Source organism: Mesoplodon mirus (genome assembly GCF_964341445.2).
Source record: "Mesoplodon mirus genome assembly, chromosome: 19".
In the NCBI taxonomy this organism is placed as follows: domain Eukaryota; kingdom Metazoa; phylum Chordata; class Mammalia; order Artiodactyla; family Ziphiidae; genus Mesoplodon; species Mesoplodon mirus.
Genome location: NC_138995.1, coordinates 50,222,137 through 50,238,577, shown reverse-complemented (window position 1 = coordinate 50,238,577; position 16,441 = coordinate 50,222,137). Strand labels below are relative to the sequence as shown.

At 36.6% G+C, this 16,441-nt stretch overlaps 1 protein-coding gene across 1 annotated transcript; it reads right to left on the bottom strand.

The window, feature by feature from the left end:
* Positions 1-2,477: 2,477 nt before the first annotated feature.
* Positions 2,478-16,123, bottom strand: LOC309795562 (zinc finger protein 461-like). The gene is made up of 4 exons (XM_082608023.1): positions 15,727-16,123; positions 6,836-6,962; positions 5,955-6,050; positions 2,478-3,513 (listed from the first exon to the last, which is right to left on the bottom strand). The coding sequence occupies exons 1-4, from the start codon at positions 15,733-15,735 to the stop codon at positions 3,368-3,370; spliced, it is 378 nt and encodes a 125-aa protein (XP_082464149.1). The 5' UTR covers positions 15,736-16,123; the 3' UTR covers positions 2,478-3,367.
* Between the last annotated feature and the right edge of the window lie 318 nt (positions 16,124-16,441).

The following is a 16,441-nucleotide window of genomic DNA, read 5'->3' as shown; positions in this document are numbered from 1 at the left end:
AGACTCCTGTAGACAGCTCCCTCTAATTTTCATATGAGACCATAATAAAATCAAATTATAAAAGAAAGACAACAAGAAAATCTCCAAACACCTCCAAATAACACATTTCTAAATAATCTATGGGTGAAATTAAAAGTCTCAAAGAAAAAAATTTTTTTGAAGGATTATAAGGACATGTATATCCTTTATATACATGGATATATATATATATATAAAATTATATATAGATAATCCATCATAATGATAATAAGAACACCATGTATAACTTTACACTCATAACTTTGACAACTTAGAAGAAATATACCAATTCCTTGAAAATCACAAACTACCAAAACTCAGCCAAGATGAAATAGGTAATCTGAATAGTCCTATAACTATTATAGAAATGGAATTTATAATTTAAAAGAGATCCTGAAAAAGAAATATCCAGGTCCAGATGGTTTCACTGGTGAATTTTACCAAACATTCACATCAATTTCTTTCACCGAAGGATGAAAAGGGAACACTTCCTAACTTACTTTATGAGGCCATTATTATTCTTATACCAAAAGCAGGCAAAGGCAGCATGTACACACACACATGCATGCGCACGCGCACACACACACACACACACACACACACAAAGAAAACTACAGGCCAGTATCTCCCATGAACTTAGATGAAAAAATCCTGAATTAAATTTTACCAATCAAATCCAGAAGTGAATAAAAGGAATAATATATCATGACTAAGTGGAATTTTTACAGGTGTGAAAGGCTGATTCTGCATTCAAAAATCAATGTAATCCATCATACCAACAACTAAGAAGAAAAATCACATGATCATATTAACATTCATTAAAAAAAACCTCAGGGCATTAAAAAGAGAGGGGACCTTCCTCAACCTCATAAACAGCATATACAAAAAATCTACTGCTAACATCATACTTAATGGCAAAAGACCTTACCCCTGAATGCTTTCCCTCTAAAATTAAGAGGCAAGGATGTCCACTATTACCACTCTTATCCAACACAGAACATATTTCTAGCCAACAAAAAGGCAAGAAAAAGAAAGGGCATAGATTGGAAAAGGAAAAAAAAAAGACTCTGTTTGCAGATTATGATTGTCTACAAGAATGAATCTACAAGGAAAAATTAGTGCTAGTTAGTATTAGTACTAACTAGTACTAATAAGTTCATTGAGTAACGTCATAGAATACAAGATTAACATACAAAATTGGCCGAATTTCTGTACACTGACAATGACCAAATAGAAACCAAAATAAAAATGCAATACCACTTACAAATGCTCCAAGATTAAAAAAAAGAAATACTTAGGTAAAAAATTAACAAAACATGTACAGATAACATATGATGAAAATTATAAAATGCTAATAAAAGAAATCAAAGGAAAAAAGCTTGGAGAAATGCTGTGTTCATGGATTGGAAGACTCAACAGTGTAAAGATGTTAATTCTCTAATTTCATCTATAGGTTTAACGTAATTCCTATTTAAATCTCAGCAAGTTTTTTTGTACATAGAGACAAGCTTATTCTAAAATTTATATGCAAAGAAAAAGGCCCCAAGGATAGCCAAAACTTTTTTTTGGAAAATAATATAGTGGGAAGAATCACTCTTTCCAATATTAAGGCTTACTATATAACTGCTGTAATCAAAAGTATGGTATTAGCAGAGGAATAGTTACAAAGATCAATGGTACAGAACATAGATCTCAGAAATGGAGCCACACAAATGTGCTCAACTAATTTCTGATAACGGTGAAAAAGCAACTCAATGGAGGAGGGATAACTTGTTGAAAAAAATGGTGATGGAGAATTAGACATCCATAGGCAAAAAGTTAAACCTTGACCTGAAGTCTCACATCTTCTACAAAAAGGTACTCAAAATGGATTACAGATTTAAATGGAAAATGTAAAACTATAAAAGTTCTAGGAAAAAAATAGGAGAAAATCTTTAGGACCTAGGACTAGGTGGTGTTTTGTTTGTTTGTTTGTTTGTTTTTTGCGGTACGCGGGCCTCTCACTGTTGTGGCCTCTCCCACTGCAGAGCACAGGCTCCGGACGCGCAGGCTCAGCAGCCATGGCTCACGGGCCTAGCCGCTCCGCGGCATGTGGGATCTTCCCAGACCGGGGCACGAACCCATGTCCCCTGCATCGGCAGGCGGACTCTCAACCACTGCGCCACCAGGGAAGCCCTAGGTGGTGTTCTTAGACTTAACACCAAAAACCAAAACCAAACAAAAAAACAACAACAAAACCCCCTAACAATTCATAAGATTTAAAAAATGAATAAAGGCTAGACTTCATCAAAATTAAACTTTTCTCTGCAAAAGACCCTGTTAAAAGGATTAAAACACAAATTATAGACTTGGAGAAATTATTTCTTTAAGTCACATATCCAACAAAGGCCTATCTATTGGGTTGGCCAAAAAGTTCCTTAGGTTTTTAAGTAAAAATAAAAGACACAGTTTTCATTTTCACCAAGAACTTTATTGAACAACGTATTCACCATTTTGTTCCACTACCTTCTGCCATTTTTCAGGCAACTTCATAATTCCATCTTCCCAAAACTTTTTATCTTTTTGAGCAAAGAACTGTTCCAGGTGCCTTATACAGTCTTCCAGGGAATTGAAATTTTTTCCATTAAGGGAATTTTGTAAAGACTGAAATCAATGGAAACCCGAAGGTGCAATGTCTGGTGAATACGGTGGATGAATCAGAACTTCCCAGCCAAGCTGTAACAGTTTTTGCCTGGTCATCAAAGAAACATGCAGTCTTGCGTTATCCTGATGAGAGATTATATGTTTTCTGTTGACTAATTCCAGATGGTTTTCATTGAGTGATGCTTTCAGTTGGTCTAATTGGGAGTAACACTTGTTGGAATTAATAGTTTGGTTTTCCGGAAGGAGCTCATGATAGAGGACTCCCTTCCAATCCCACCATATACACAACATCACCTTTTTGGATAAAGACCGGCCTTTGGTGGTTCACTCTGCTTGCCCCATGATCTCTTCCATTCCACATTATTGTACAGTATATATTTTCCATTGCCTGACACAATTTGTTTTAAAACAGAACATTTTCATTACGTTTAAGTAGAGAATCACATGCGGAAATATGGTCAAGAAGGTTTTTTTCGCTTATGTGGAACCCAAACATCAAAGTGATTAACATACCAAGCTGGTGCAAATGATTTTCAACGCTTGATTTGGATATTTTGAGTATGTCGGCTATCTCCCATGTGGTGTAACGTTGATTGTTCTCAATTAATGTCTCGATTTGATTGCTATCAATTTTAACTGATCTACCCGATTGTGGAGCATCATCCAGTGTGAAATCTCCAGCACAAAACATCGCAAACCACTTTTGTCACGCTCTATCAGTCAAAGCACCTTCTCTATACATTGCACAAACCTTTTTTTGCATTTCAGTTGTGTTTTTACTTTTCTGGAAATAATAAGGCATAATATGCTGAAAATGTTGCTTCTTTTCTTCCATCTTCAGTATTAAAATGGCTACACAAAAATTCACCAATTTTGATTTTTTTAAAAAATGTACTCTGATATGACAGGTATCACAATACAATCTAACAAAATTGTTTCGAATGAAGTTAAAGACAACTAAGCGCACTAGAACCATCTTACAGAAAAAACCGAACTGTTTGGCCAACCCAAAAGAATACATAAAGAACTATGAAAACTCAACAGCAAAAAACCCCAAACAATCAAATCATAAAATGGGCAAAAGACATGAACAGACATTCACTGAAGAGGACACACAGATGGCAAATAAACATGATTTTCTGTTAAGGGAATTCAAATAAAAACTATAATGAAATTTCATTACCCACCTATCAGAATGGTTAAAATGAAAAACTGATAACACCAAGTGCTGACTAGGATTCAGTGAAATGCATCATTCATACACTGCTAGTGTTTGGCAGTTCCTTTCAAAACTAAAAATGAGCTTACCTTACGACCCAGCAATTGCATACTTGAGCTTTATCCCAAGTACAAACTTTTACATGAATGTAAGGAACATATATATATATGTTTACATATGTGTGTATATATATATATTCCTTACATTCATGTTATACATACATATATATATATATATAAGAAAAAAGCTAATCTCAAAAGGATACATACTGCAGGATTCCATTTATGTAACTTCATGAAATAACAGAGTTATATAGATGTAGAATAGATTAATGGTTACCAAGAGTTAGGAATAAGGGAGAAAGGGATGGGTGTAGCTATAAAGAGATAATAGGAGGGAGTCTTGTGGTGATGGTACTATCTATTTTGATTGTTGTAGTAGTGATACAAGGCTATATATGATAAAACTACATAGAGCTATACATATGCACAGAAACACACATACAAATAAGTGTGTATATAAGTAGTGAAATCTGAGTAACTTCTATGGATTATAAAAATGTCAATTTTTCAGTATGATATTGTACTATAGTTGTGTAAGATGTTAACACTGGGAGAGGCTGGAGGAAGGGTACATGGAACTTCCCTGTACATTTCTTTGCAACCTCCTGTGAATCTATAACTATTTCAAGGTAAAAAACTTTTAAAAAGAAATCACCACACCATATATGCAAAAGGAAAGGCCTGACCAGGTATCAAAAGTTAGTAAAAAGAATAACATCTTACATGAAAGCAAAACATTTAGGAAAGTATATATCATTTTTCCATGTTTCACCTCTGTATTAGTTTCTTAGAATCAACGTAACAGTGTACCACAAACTAGGTGGCTTAAAACAACAGAAATATACTCTTTTCATAGCTCTGGAGTACTATGAGTTACAGACATCATCAAAGACCTCTAATTCAGTGGTCCCCAAACTTTTTGGCACCAGAGACCAGTTTTGTGGAAGACAATTTTTCCCCGGGGGCGGTGGGGGATGGTTCAGGCAGTAATGCAAGCGATGGGGAGTGGCAGATGAAGCTTTGCTCACTCTCCCGCTGCTCACCTCCTGCTGTGCGGCCCGGTTCCTAACAGGCTGTGGACCAGTACCGGTCCATCAAAAGATGCAATCAACAGAGCTCAACCCCCGCAGCCCAGGGGTTGGGGACCCCTGCTCTAACTTGTGGAATGAACCTGCTCTTAGCCTTCAGGACCCTATACTTTCCTAGGGTCCTACTCCTTCTTTTCTAATCATCCCTCTACCATCTCCATCTCCTCAATGTAGTCATTTGCTTTAATTTTAACAATTTCTAATCAATTAATTTTTCCTAAATATTTTATTAGAAAATATATTCATATGTTCTCGATCCACTACTAGATTAAAAATGTCTTTATAACATTTAAAAAATGTATTCTCATCACCTAGCAAAGCAACTTGTATGAATTTTTTTTAATTAATACTCTGTTGATTGCATCTTTTGATGAACAGAAGTTTTTTAAGTTTGATGTACTCCCATTTGTCTATTTTTGCTGTGCCTTGGTATCATAGCCCAGAAATTACTGCCAAATCCAATGTCACGAAGTTTTTCCCCTATATTTTCGTCTATGCGTCTTATAGTTTTGGGTCTTAGATTTAGTTCTTTGATCCACTTTGAGTTAATTTTTGTATATGGCATAAGGAATTTTATTCCTTTGCATGTGGGTATCCAGTTTCCCCAACACCATTTGTTAAGAGTACAGTCCTTTCCCCCATAGAATGGTCTTGGCACTCTTATCTAAAATCATTTTGTCATATATCTGAGGGTTTATTTCCAGACTCTCTATTCTATTCCACTCATCTATATGTCTGTCTTTATGCCAGTACCACATTGTCTGATTACTGTAACACTGCAATAAGTTTTGAAATCAGATTTTCCCTAATTATTCTGTCGAATACAACCTTACATTAACCTTATAACCTTAATATAACCAACATTCTTACCAGTTGGCCTACTCCTCACAACAAATTTCTGCTTCCTGACTATAGCTCACTCACCTGGGAACTGTTCTCCTATCACTTCCCTCATAACCATCCAGGGCTCCTTCCCTTGCTCCAATGAGGAGATCACAGCTGGCTTAGAAATAGAAAGTCCTGGTTATAAGAAAAGAAATGGAGATGAGGTGGAAATGAAAGTATTCAAATACTGTGTTTCAGAATTTATTTTAAAAAACCTACAGGACAAGATGGTACTCGATAAGGTCTAGAGAAGAAAGAAAAGTCAAATTCTCATATACAGGTAAACTCAGGATCATAAGAAACAAAACAAACAAATAGATGGTAAAATGCTCTTTAAGTTATGTAAGTTTTCACTCCTTATTTTCCTTTGAGAAAAAAAGGAGTTTCCTGAAATACTTATTCTCAGATACTTTTCCATGTTAAATGTAAAGTTCTTAGAATGTAACTTCCAAATGCAAATTGTTTACATTTGTTGCAGTAAATAGAACAGTGTTCATTTGAGCTGTAAATGTAAATGACATTTCTTGACTCAGTCCATTACTACACTAATTGGGAAGGCTAAAGAGCTTTGCACCCAGGACCCATGCGCTTAGTTTTATCTACACTAGTGCATCTGCACATTTAGCACATTGCAAGTGAAACAAAAGACAAAGCCTGGTTTCTTTGACTATGTTATGCTTTAATGGTATAGAATTTCAATTCTGCTCCTTAATTTTCAAGGAAGAAAGTCAATTATAAGGAAGGACCAGAGTAAGATGTGAGGATAGAGAAAATGAAGGTGCAACTCCACTTGGCTGTGCTCATTTCTACACAAAGAGAAAATTCATCTAGTTATTTGAAAGGTAGCCCTGAAATTCATAGTGGAGAAAGCAGAAATTCCAAGAAACAGATTCTGAATTATTAGAGGCAGATAACTTTACCCAGTGAAACCAAGTTGCTATAGTTCTCCAACATCACATCTTTGTACAAATTCCTCTGTGCAGGGTTCAGGCATTCCCATTCCTCCTGAGAGACATCTATAGCCACACCTTTGAACATCACCAACCCCTAAAATGACAAATCACAGTACTGTTTTTGAAATTATAAGAAACATTTTTCAAAAGGAAGAAGCACTGCTAAAAGAAGGCACTGCAGGAAAGGGATGGTACAGTGAGTATATAGGCTAAGGCTGGAAGCTTGTATGGGTCAAAAATAAATTTAGTGAGACTAAAGCAGAGTGCCCACATACTCTTAAACAATTCAATTTCTGCACACACATCCTCTAGCATAGGGTGGAAAACTTCTGTTAATCACTCATCTAGAAATTTAGAAAATAAATAGAGGTTCCCAACTAAGTTAAATAGTTGTAAATTTTTCCAAAATTTCTTATGAAAATCTCCATCTTCAGAAAAAGGACCTGATGATTTTTCTTCCTCATTATGACTAAGCATTTTTACTTTTAATGCAAATTCTTTAGTAAACACCCAGTGCAGACTATATTTTCCAAAGATGGACAGAGCACATCTCCCTTTCATAACCTTGGTATGCCCCACTCACTAGCAGGCCAGTAGCAGCTCTGGGCCCTGCAGCGAACCATGTAAGGAACTGGTCCCATCCACCAGCATGCCAACACCAGATCTGGGACCCTCAGCCCCACAACCACCCACTCCAGAAACTGGCTCCACCCACCAGTGGGCCCCACTGCCAGCAGTCTCGTGATCCAGCTCTGCCAACCAGTGTCCATCAGCCTCAGTATAAGACAGGGCCTGACAGACAACTGGACCAGGAGCCAGCCACACCTACCAGACTGCCCACAGTAGTCAGCCCACCACAACAGAAGGACCCACGCAGCCCAAATCTGGGGCACCCCTAGACTATATAGCTCTAGTGCCCAGAGGGGAGAGTGCTGCTGGGACACAGAGGACGTCTCCTACAAAAGGCCACTTTTCCAAGGTTGGGAAAGGTAACCGATCTATCAGAAACACAGAAATAAAAACAACCAACTGGGCAAAATGAGGTGACAGAGAAACATCTTCCAAATGAAGGAACAAGATAAAACCCCAGAAGAAGAACTAAGTGAAGTGGAGATAGGCAATCTACCCTATAGAGAGTTCAAGGTAACGATTGTAAAGATGTTCGAAGAATTCAGGAGAAGATTGGATAAACAGAGTGATAATCAATAAGTTACATACAAAGGAACTCCCATAAGGCTATCAGCTGACTTTTCAGCAGAAACTCTGCAGTCCAGAAGGGAGTGGCATGATATATTTAAAGTGATGAAAGGAAAAAACCTAACCAAGGGTACTCTACCTGGCAAGGCTTTCATTCAGTTTGATGGAGAGACCAAAAGTTTAAAAACAAACAAAAGCTAAAAGAGTTCGGCACCACCAAACCAGCTTTACAAAAAAATGTTTCTCTAAGTGAAAAAGAAAAGGCCACAACTAGAAACATGAAAATTACAGAAGGAAAAATCTCATCTGTAAAGGCAATTATACAGTAAAGGTAGTAAATTAGCCATGAAGCTAGTAGGAAGGTTAAAAGACAAAAGTAGTAAACTCATCTAAATCTGCATTAAGTAGTTAAGGGACATATATGCAAAACAAAAAGATGTAAAATATGATAAAAACAGGAAAAGTTGGGGGAGGGTGTAAAACATGCAGAGTTGTTAAAATGCATTTGAACTTGAGAGATCAGTAACCAAAAATAATGAAAGAAAGAGAGAGAGAGATGGAGGAAGAAAGAAAGACTGTTATATACAGTGTGGGGAATATAGTAGATAACTGTAATATTCTTCTATGGTGACATACCATAACTAGACTTATCATGGTGATCATTTTGAAATGTATAAAAATATAAAGTCACTATGTTGTGTAACAGAAGCTAACATAGTGTTGTAGGTCAGTTATACTTCAAAAACAAACAAACAAATTCATAGAGAAAGAGATCAGATTTGCATTTAACAGAGGCAGGGGGTGGGGAGGGGGATTGTATAAAGGTGGTTAAAAGATACAAACTTCCAGTTATAAGATAAATAAGTACTAGGGATGTAATGTACAACATGATAAATATAATTAACACTGCTGAACGTTATTTATGAAAGTTGTTAAGAGAGTGAATCCTAAGAGTTCCCACAAGAAAAAGAATTTTTTTCTATTTCTTTATTTTTGTATCTACATGAGATGAAGGATTTTACTAACTCTACTGTGATAATCATTTCATGATGTATGTATGTCAAATCATTATGTTGTATACCTTAAACTTAAACAGTGCTGTATGTAAATTAGATCTCAATAAAACTGGAAGAAAAAAATGCTGAAAGAAAGCTGTCAGGCTATAATTCTATTTCCAATTAAAATCCCTCAAATGAAGGTGAAATAAAGATTGGAGTTTTATTTTTGTTACTGTTGGTTTGTTTTTTTGAGAGTAACAAACCTTGCTACAAAAAATGTTAAAGGAAGTTTTTCAGGTGGAAAGAATTTCAGGTGGAAAAAATTTATAGGTAAAAACTTCTATCCACAGAGAAATGAAGAGTGCTAGAAATGATAAGTTCGGAGGTAAATAAGAAAGATATTGTTTTCATCTCATAATTTCTTTAAAAGATAATTGACCATTTAAAGAAAAAAACCTGGGAGTTCCCTGGTTGCCTAATGGTTAGGATTCTGGACTTTCACTGCCATGGCCTGGGTTCAATCCCTGGTCAGGGAACTGAGATCCTATAAGCTGTGTGGCACACCACACCCCCACAAAAAAAAGGAAGAAAGAAAAAAAGAAAAAAAATCATGTGTGGTTTAAAAGTATTTAGAAATAAAATATATGAAAACAGTAGTAAAAAAAGATGGGAAGGGGAAGTGGAAATATCCAGTTTTAAGATTTTTGAATTATGTATGAAGTTGTGTAAAATTATTGGAAGATCTAGTAAGATTTTTTTTTTTTTTTTTTTTTTTTTTTTTTTGCAGTACGCGGGCCTCTCACTGTTGTGGCCTCTCCCGTTGCGGAGCACAGGCTCCGGACGCGCAGGCTCAGCGGCCATGGCTCACGGGCCCAGCCGCCCCGCGGCATGTGGGATCTTCCCAAACCGGGACACGAACCCGTGTCCCCTGCATCGGCAGGCGGACTCTCAACCACTGTGCCACCAGGGAAGCCCAAGATTTTTTTGTTTTTAAAATCACAATGGAAACCTTAGAACAACACCCAAAACAATAAACAAAACAAAACAAAACAAAAATGGTACAGCTAATAATCCTATAATGGAGATAAATGGAATACTAAAAAATACAGGATTAGTCCAAGAGAAGGCAGAAAAATAGGGGGAAAAAAGGAAGAAAGGATAGATGATAAGATGATAGATTAAAACATAATCATTACATTTAATTTACGTGGTCCATCTAGAAGTCAGCAAAATTTTTCTGAATAGGGTCAGGTAATAAATATTTTAGGCTCTGTGGATCACATATAGTCCCTATAACATATTCTTTTTTCTTTACTTATTTATAACCCTTTTGACATGCAAAACCATTCTTAGGTTGAGGGCCATAGGAAAATAGGTTGTGGGCTGGATTTGGCCAGCATGCCATAGTTTGCTAAACCCTGTGTAGATAGATGAAGGCAGCGACTGTCAGACTGGGTAAAAAAGTAGAACCAAAGTATATGCTGTTATATGAGATACACTTAAAATAGGTTAAAATAAAAGGATGGGGCTTCCCTGGTGGTGCAGTGGTTGAGAGTCTGCCTGCCGATGCAGGGGACACGGGTTCGTGCCCCGGTCCGGGAGGATCCCACATGCCACGGAGTGGCTGGGCCCGTAAGCCATGGCCGCTGGGCCTGCGCGTCCGGAGCCTGTGCTCCGCAACGGGAGAGGACATAGCAGTGAGAAGCCTGCATACCGCAAAAAAAATAAATAAATAAAAATTAATTAATTAATTAATTAATTTAAAAAAATAAAAGGATGGAAAAAAGATATGCCATGAAGAAAACAGTAAAAGATATGCCATGAAGAAAACGGTAAAAGAAAGCTGAATCAGTTATGTTAATAAAGAAAACAGAATTCAAGACAAAGAATATTATCAAAAAGAACATTTCATGATCAAGGGGTCAATTTGTCAAGAGGATATAGCAATCCTAAATATGTATGCACCTAATAACACAGCTTCAAAATACCATAAAGCAAAAATTGACAGAACTGTAACAGATCCACCATTGTATCTGGAAATTTCAACTGTCCTCTCTCAGTAATTGATAGACCAAGTGACAAAAAAAATTAGTAAAGATATAGAAGAGTTGATCACCACTACAAACATTTGACCTAACTGATAAACACTCTACCCAACAGTATAATACCCTTTTTTTTAAATTGCACATGGAGCATTCACCAAATTGTCCACATATTGGGCCATAAGACAAATCTCAATAAATTTAAAAGGATAGAAATTACAGAGTATGTTCCTTGACCACCACAGAACTAAATTAAAAATGAACTATCAGAAAGATCTGAAAAAGTTCCCACATATTTGGAAGTTAAAGAGCACTCTTCTATATAACCCATGGGTGAAAGTAGAAAGGGAATTTTAAGCTAGAAAAATAAGAGAAAGTTAAATCTAAAATATACAGAACAAAGGAAAGAATAAATAAGATCAGTAATCAGCGAAACAGCAAGGGCAAACTAGAGAGAAAAACCAGTAAAACTAAAAGCTGGTTCTTTGAAAAGACCAATAAAATTGACAAGCTGCTAGAATACTGATCAAGAAAAGAAGACATAAATTATCAATATCAGGAATTTAAAAGTGTGAATTACTGTAGATCTGACAGGCATTAAAATGATAATAAGGGAATATAATGAACAACTTTATGCCAATAAATTTGACATCTAAGTTGAAATAAACTAATTCCCTGAAAGGCACAAATTACTAAACTAATTCAAGAAAAAAAAATCCCAAAGCCCTTTATCTATTAAAGAAATTAAAGTCTCCCCATGAAGGAAACTCTAAACTCAGATGGTGTATTAGTTTTCTACTGATGCTGCACATACCACCACAAATGCAGTAGCTTAAAACAAATTTATGATCTGTTGGTTAGAAGTCCAACAAGGGTTTTACTAGACTAAATCAAGGTATTGGCAGGGCTGTGTACCTTTCTGGCAGCTCTAGGAAAAGAGGCCATTTCCTCACCTTTTCTAGCTTCTAGAGGTTACTTACGTTCCTTGGCTCATGGCCCCCTTCCTCCATCTTCAAAGCCAGTAATGTTGCATTTTTTTAACTGAAGTATGCATATTCCGTACTCACATCCTCTTTTGACCCTGACTCTTCAGATAACCCAAGATAATCTCCCCATCTCAAAAGCATTAATTTGAGGGACTTCTCTGGTGGCACAGTGGTTAAGAATCCGCCTGCCGGATTCAATTCGGGACAAAGGTTCAATCCCTGGTCCAGGAAGATCCCACATGCCGCGGAGCAACTAATCCTGTGCGCCACAACTACTGAGCCTGCGCTCTAGAGCCCGCAAGCCACAACTACTGAGCCCACATGCCACAACTACTGAAGCCTGCATGCCTAGAGCCCATGCTCTGCAACAAGAGAAGCCACCACAGTGAGCAGCCCGTGCACCGCAACGAAGAGCAGCCACCGCTCACTCGCTGCAACTAGAGAAAGCCTGCGTGCAGCAACGAAGACCCAACACAGCCAAAAATAAATAGATAAACAAATTTATTTTTTAAAAAGCATTAATTTAATCATATTTGCAAAGTCTCTTTTGCCACGTAAGGTAACCTATTCACAGGTTCTAGGATTAGCACATAGACAGTTTTTTTTTGAGGGGGGCTCATTATTCTGCCTACCACAGATGCTTTTTGCTGGTGAATTCTATCAGACAATTAAGGAATAAATAATACTAATTCTATAAAAAAAAAACTCTTCCAGAAAATGGAGGAGGAGGATGCAAGTCCTGACTTATTTTATAAATAAAGGAGGAACAAAGACATTTTCACATAAAGAAAGCTGAGAGGATTAGTCACCAGAAGGTACAAACTACAGGAAATGCTAAGGAAATGTCTTCAGGCCAAAAAGAAATGATACCAAACAGAAATTCAGATCTCAAGAAGAGAGAGCAATTGGAAATGGTACATATGTGAATAAATAAAATGTATTTGCAAAGAATCAAATAAAGTATTTTTTTCAAGAGTCTATTGAATTTCCTTTGTTTCTGTGGATTTTCCCCTTTTTGTTTTGTAAATTTGTGCTTTCTCCCTTTTCATTCATGATTCAAAGGTTAGTGATTTAACTTACTGATTTATCTTATTAGTTATAATTTTTTCCTGTTTTGTAACACATGTAATTTTTATCTTTGTAAATCCCTTTCAGATTTCTTTCTACTTATTTTTAACTTACAAATTTTCATTATTTTTTGTTAGAAGCATTTAAATCTATGACTTTTCCCTTAGAGTCCTGCTTTAACTAAATTCCATGGGTTCCAATATGTAGTGCTATCACTGACATGAGAAATTTTTCACTTTTTAGATTATATTTCTTCTTTGAATCAGCAGTTACTAAGACAGATTTTATAAACTGCTGGTAAGAATAACAATTTTTCTGATTCTGTAATTAAATTCTAGTTGTATTTCACTGTGTTCAGAGAATATTGTCTACCATTTGTACTTTTTGGGCTTTACTACAGCCTAATATTTTGTCATTTTTTTCTGAATGGTCCATGGATACTTTAAAAATGCATATTCACTACTATTAGCATATAATGTATATTAGTAAGATAGATCTGATGGAGTATGTGATTTAGTACTTCAATATCCTTAACTAAATTTAGTCCACTTGTCTTGACTTTGACTAAGAGGGTTAACTAATGTCCCCTACTGCTGGCAAGAATCTATTTCTTCTTCTATCTGCTTTTCTATTTGTTTTAGGAAAGTTGCTGCTGTAATATTTTATATGTAGGTAATTCATAACTATTTTAGCTTCACTTTGAAATTTACACTTTAGAATTATGTAGTGTCCTTCTTTGCCATGTTTTTTTTTAATTTATTAATTAATTAATTTATTTATTTTCAACTGTGTTGGTCTTAGTTGCAGCACGTGGGATCTTTCCTTGCAGCATATGGGCTCCGGAGCGCATGGGCTCTGTAGTTGTGGTGCACAGGCTCCAGAGAGCATGGGCTCTGTAGTTGCAGCACACAGACTCTCTAGTTGTGGCATGGGCTTAGTTGCCCCACAGCATGTGGGATCTTAGTTCCCCAACCAGGGATGGAACCTGCATCCCCTGCATTGGAAGGCAGATTCTTAACCACTGGACCACCAGGGAAGTCCCTCTTTGCCATGTTTAATGGTGTGATGTGGCCTGAAGTTTAGTATGTTTTCCTTTAGTTTCCATTTGCCTGGTATAATCTGTCCATCCTTTTATTAAACTTTCTGAATCACTGAATCACTTAAGCGTCCGATGCAGAGAGTTGAATTTTTCTTTGTGCCTCAATCTGAAAGACTTTTTCTCTTAATAGGTATGTTAAAACTCATATCCAGGGACTTCCCTGGTGGTGCAGTGGTTAAGAATCCGCCTGCCAATGAAGGGGACATGGGTTCGAGCCCTGGTCTGGGAAGATCCTACATGCCACGGAGGAACTAAGCCCATGAGCCACAACTACTGAGCCTGCGCTCTAGAGCCCGTGAGCCACAACTACTGAAGCCCATGTGCCTAGAGCCCATGCTCCACAACAAGAGAAGCCACCACAGTGAGAAGCCCACGCACTGCAACAAAGAGTAGCGCTGCTTGCTGCAACTAGAGAAAGCCTGTGTGCAGCAACAAAGACCCAATGCACCCAAAAATTAATATTAAAACAAAACAAACAAACAAAAAGAACTCATACACAGTTATTGATTGATAAGACATATATTTGCTCTTTCGTCTTAGTTTTACCATACAATGATTTTGTTCATTACATATACATAGTCATCCCTTGGTATCCACAGGGGATTGGTTCCAGGACCCCCACAGATACCAGAAGCTGCAGATGCTCAAGTCCCATGTAAAATGGCATAGTATTTGCGTATAACCTACACATATCCTCCCACATGCTTTAACTCATCTCTAGATTACTTATAATACCTAATATAATGTAAATGCTATGTAAATAGTTGCTTGCATGAAGCAAATTCAAGTTTTGCTTTATGGAACTTTCTGGAATTTTTTTTCCTGAATATTTTCAATCTACAGTTGGTTGAATCCATAGATGTGGGACTCACAGATATGGAGAGTTGACTATATATATATATATATATATATATATACATATAAAATGTATATACATATATACATATGTACATATATATATTTGTGTGTCTTAAGTCTTGTACTATATAAGCTGATTATTTACTTTCTGTCTCTTTCATTACAAGTCAAGTTCCACAGGAAATGATTTGTATGTGTCTGATTTTTACCCCCCACTGATTTATTCCTAGTTACCTAAAAGAATGCCCATCACATAGTAGGTATTCAATAAATATTTGTTAAATCAGTTCATCAAACCAAAGTTCTGACAAGAGGAACATCAATATTTCCCTCAAAAGGATACTATTTATGTTCTTTCCTTATTCTGGCAGAAGACTCAGCATATGGGAAATAAGTAATGATTTACTGAATGAGTATATAAACTGGTTAGAGAGATGAGCAAAAAAGGAAGATCCTATATTTTTGGCACAATCACTTACTCACTCACTGGCAAGTTACTGTGTGTTATTCGGTTAGGTAACAATATCAGGATGAAGAATGCAAATATTCACACGACCTATAGGAAAAAAAGAGGACTACTTCAATGAGGAACAAGAAAACAACAACTTACATGGGCCATGGCTTTTTTTTTGGAATTCAGTGTATTTATTAGTTGTCTTCTTAGTTCCACTTTAGAAGAAATTCACAGTCCAAAGAAAGTGTTGCTCAATGAGAGGGGTTTAAAAATAAACAAAAACAAAAACAAACATGAGATGATCTTGCCTCTGAGCTCCCAATGTGCTAACTTAGAATGACATTTCCCCCACTTCACATCTCCTACTCCCAGACCCCATACACACATACATAAAAGATCAGAGAAAAGATGAACAAATCCCAACCTTACTCAAAGCAAGGAGGGAACCAGCTATGGATTCAAGAAAGACTGGGCCCAGGCTCTTTAGCAGGAGGGATCTAGAGAGGCAAATCAGTGTCCCAACACTATGATAAAATCGACCCAACTGGCCTGCTCAGACCTACCCTGACCAGATTCTCACTGAATTAAGAGGAAAAAGAAAAGGAAATGCACCTTATGAAAAGGTCAGGGAAAGAGAAAATGACTCAAAAGATGTAACAGATCTTTGGTTATATCTAACATTCTTGTGTAACAGGAACTTCAAAAATAGACACTAAGCAAAACTGAAAAGAAGAAATAGAACAAAGATGTCCGGAGCAAAATAAATACTTGAGTCTTTAGTTTGAAGTACCGGTGAGAATTTTAAAAACCACATCCTGGGGCTTCCCTGGTGGCGCAGTGGTTGAGAATCCACCTGCCGATGCAGGGGACA

Bases quoted from the DNA above. Each gene is read 5' to 3' on its own strand.
- LOC309795562 (XM_082608023.1), bottom strand. The intron at 6,051-6,835 runs GTAAAGTTATCT...TCTTATAACCAG, and splicing joins TAGCAACTTGGTTTCACTGG to GACTTTCTATTTCTAAGCCA. The intron at 3,514-5,954 runs GTGAGTGAGCTA...ATTTTTGTGTAG, and splicing joins GATAGGAGAACAGTTCCCAG to CCATTTTAATACTGAAGATG.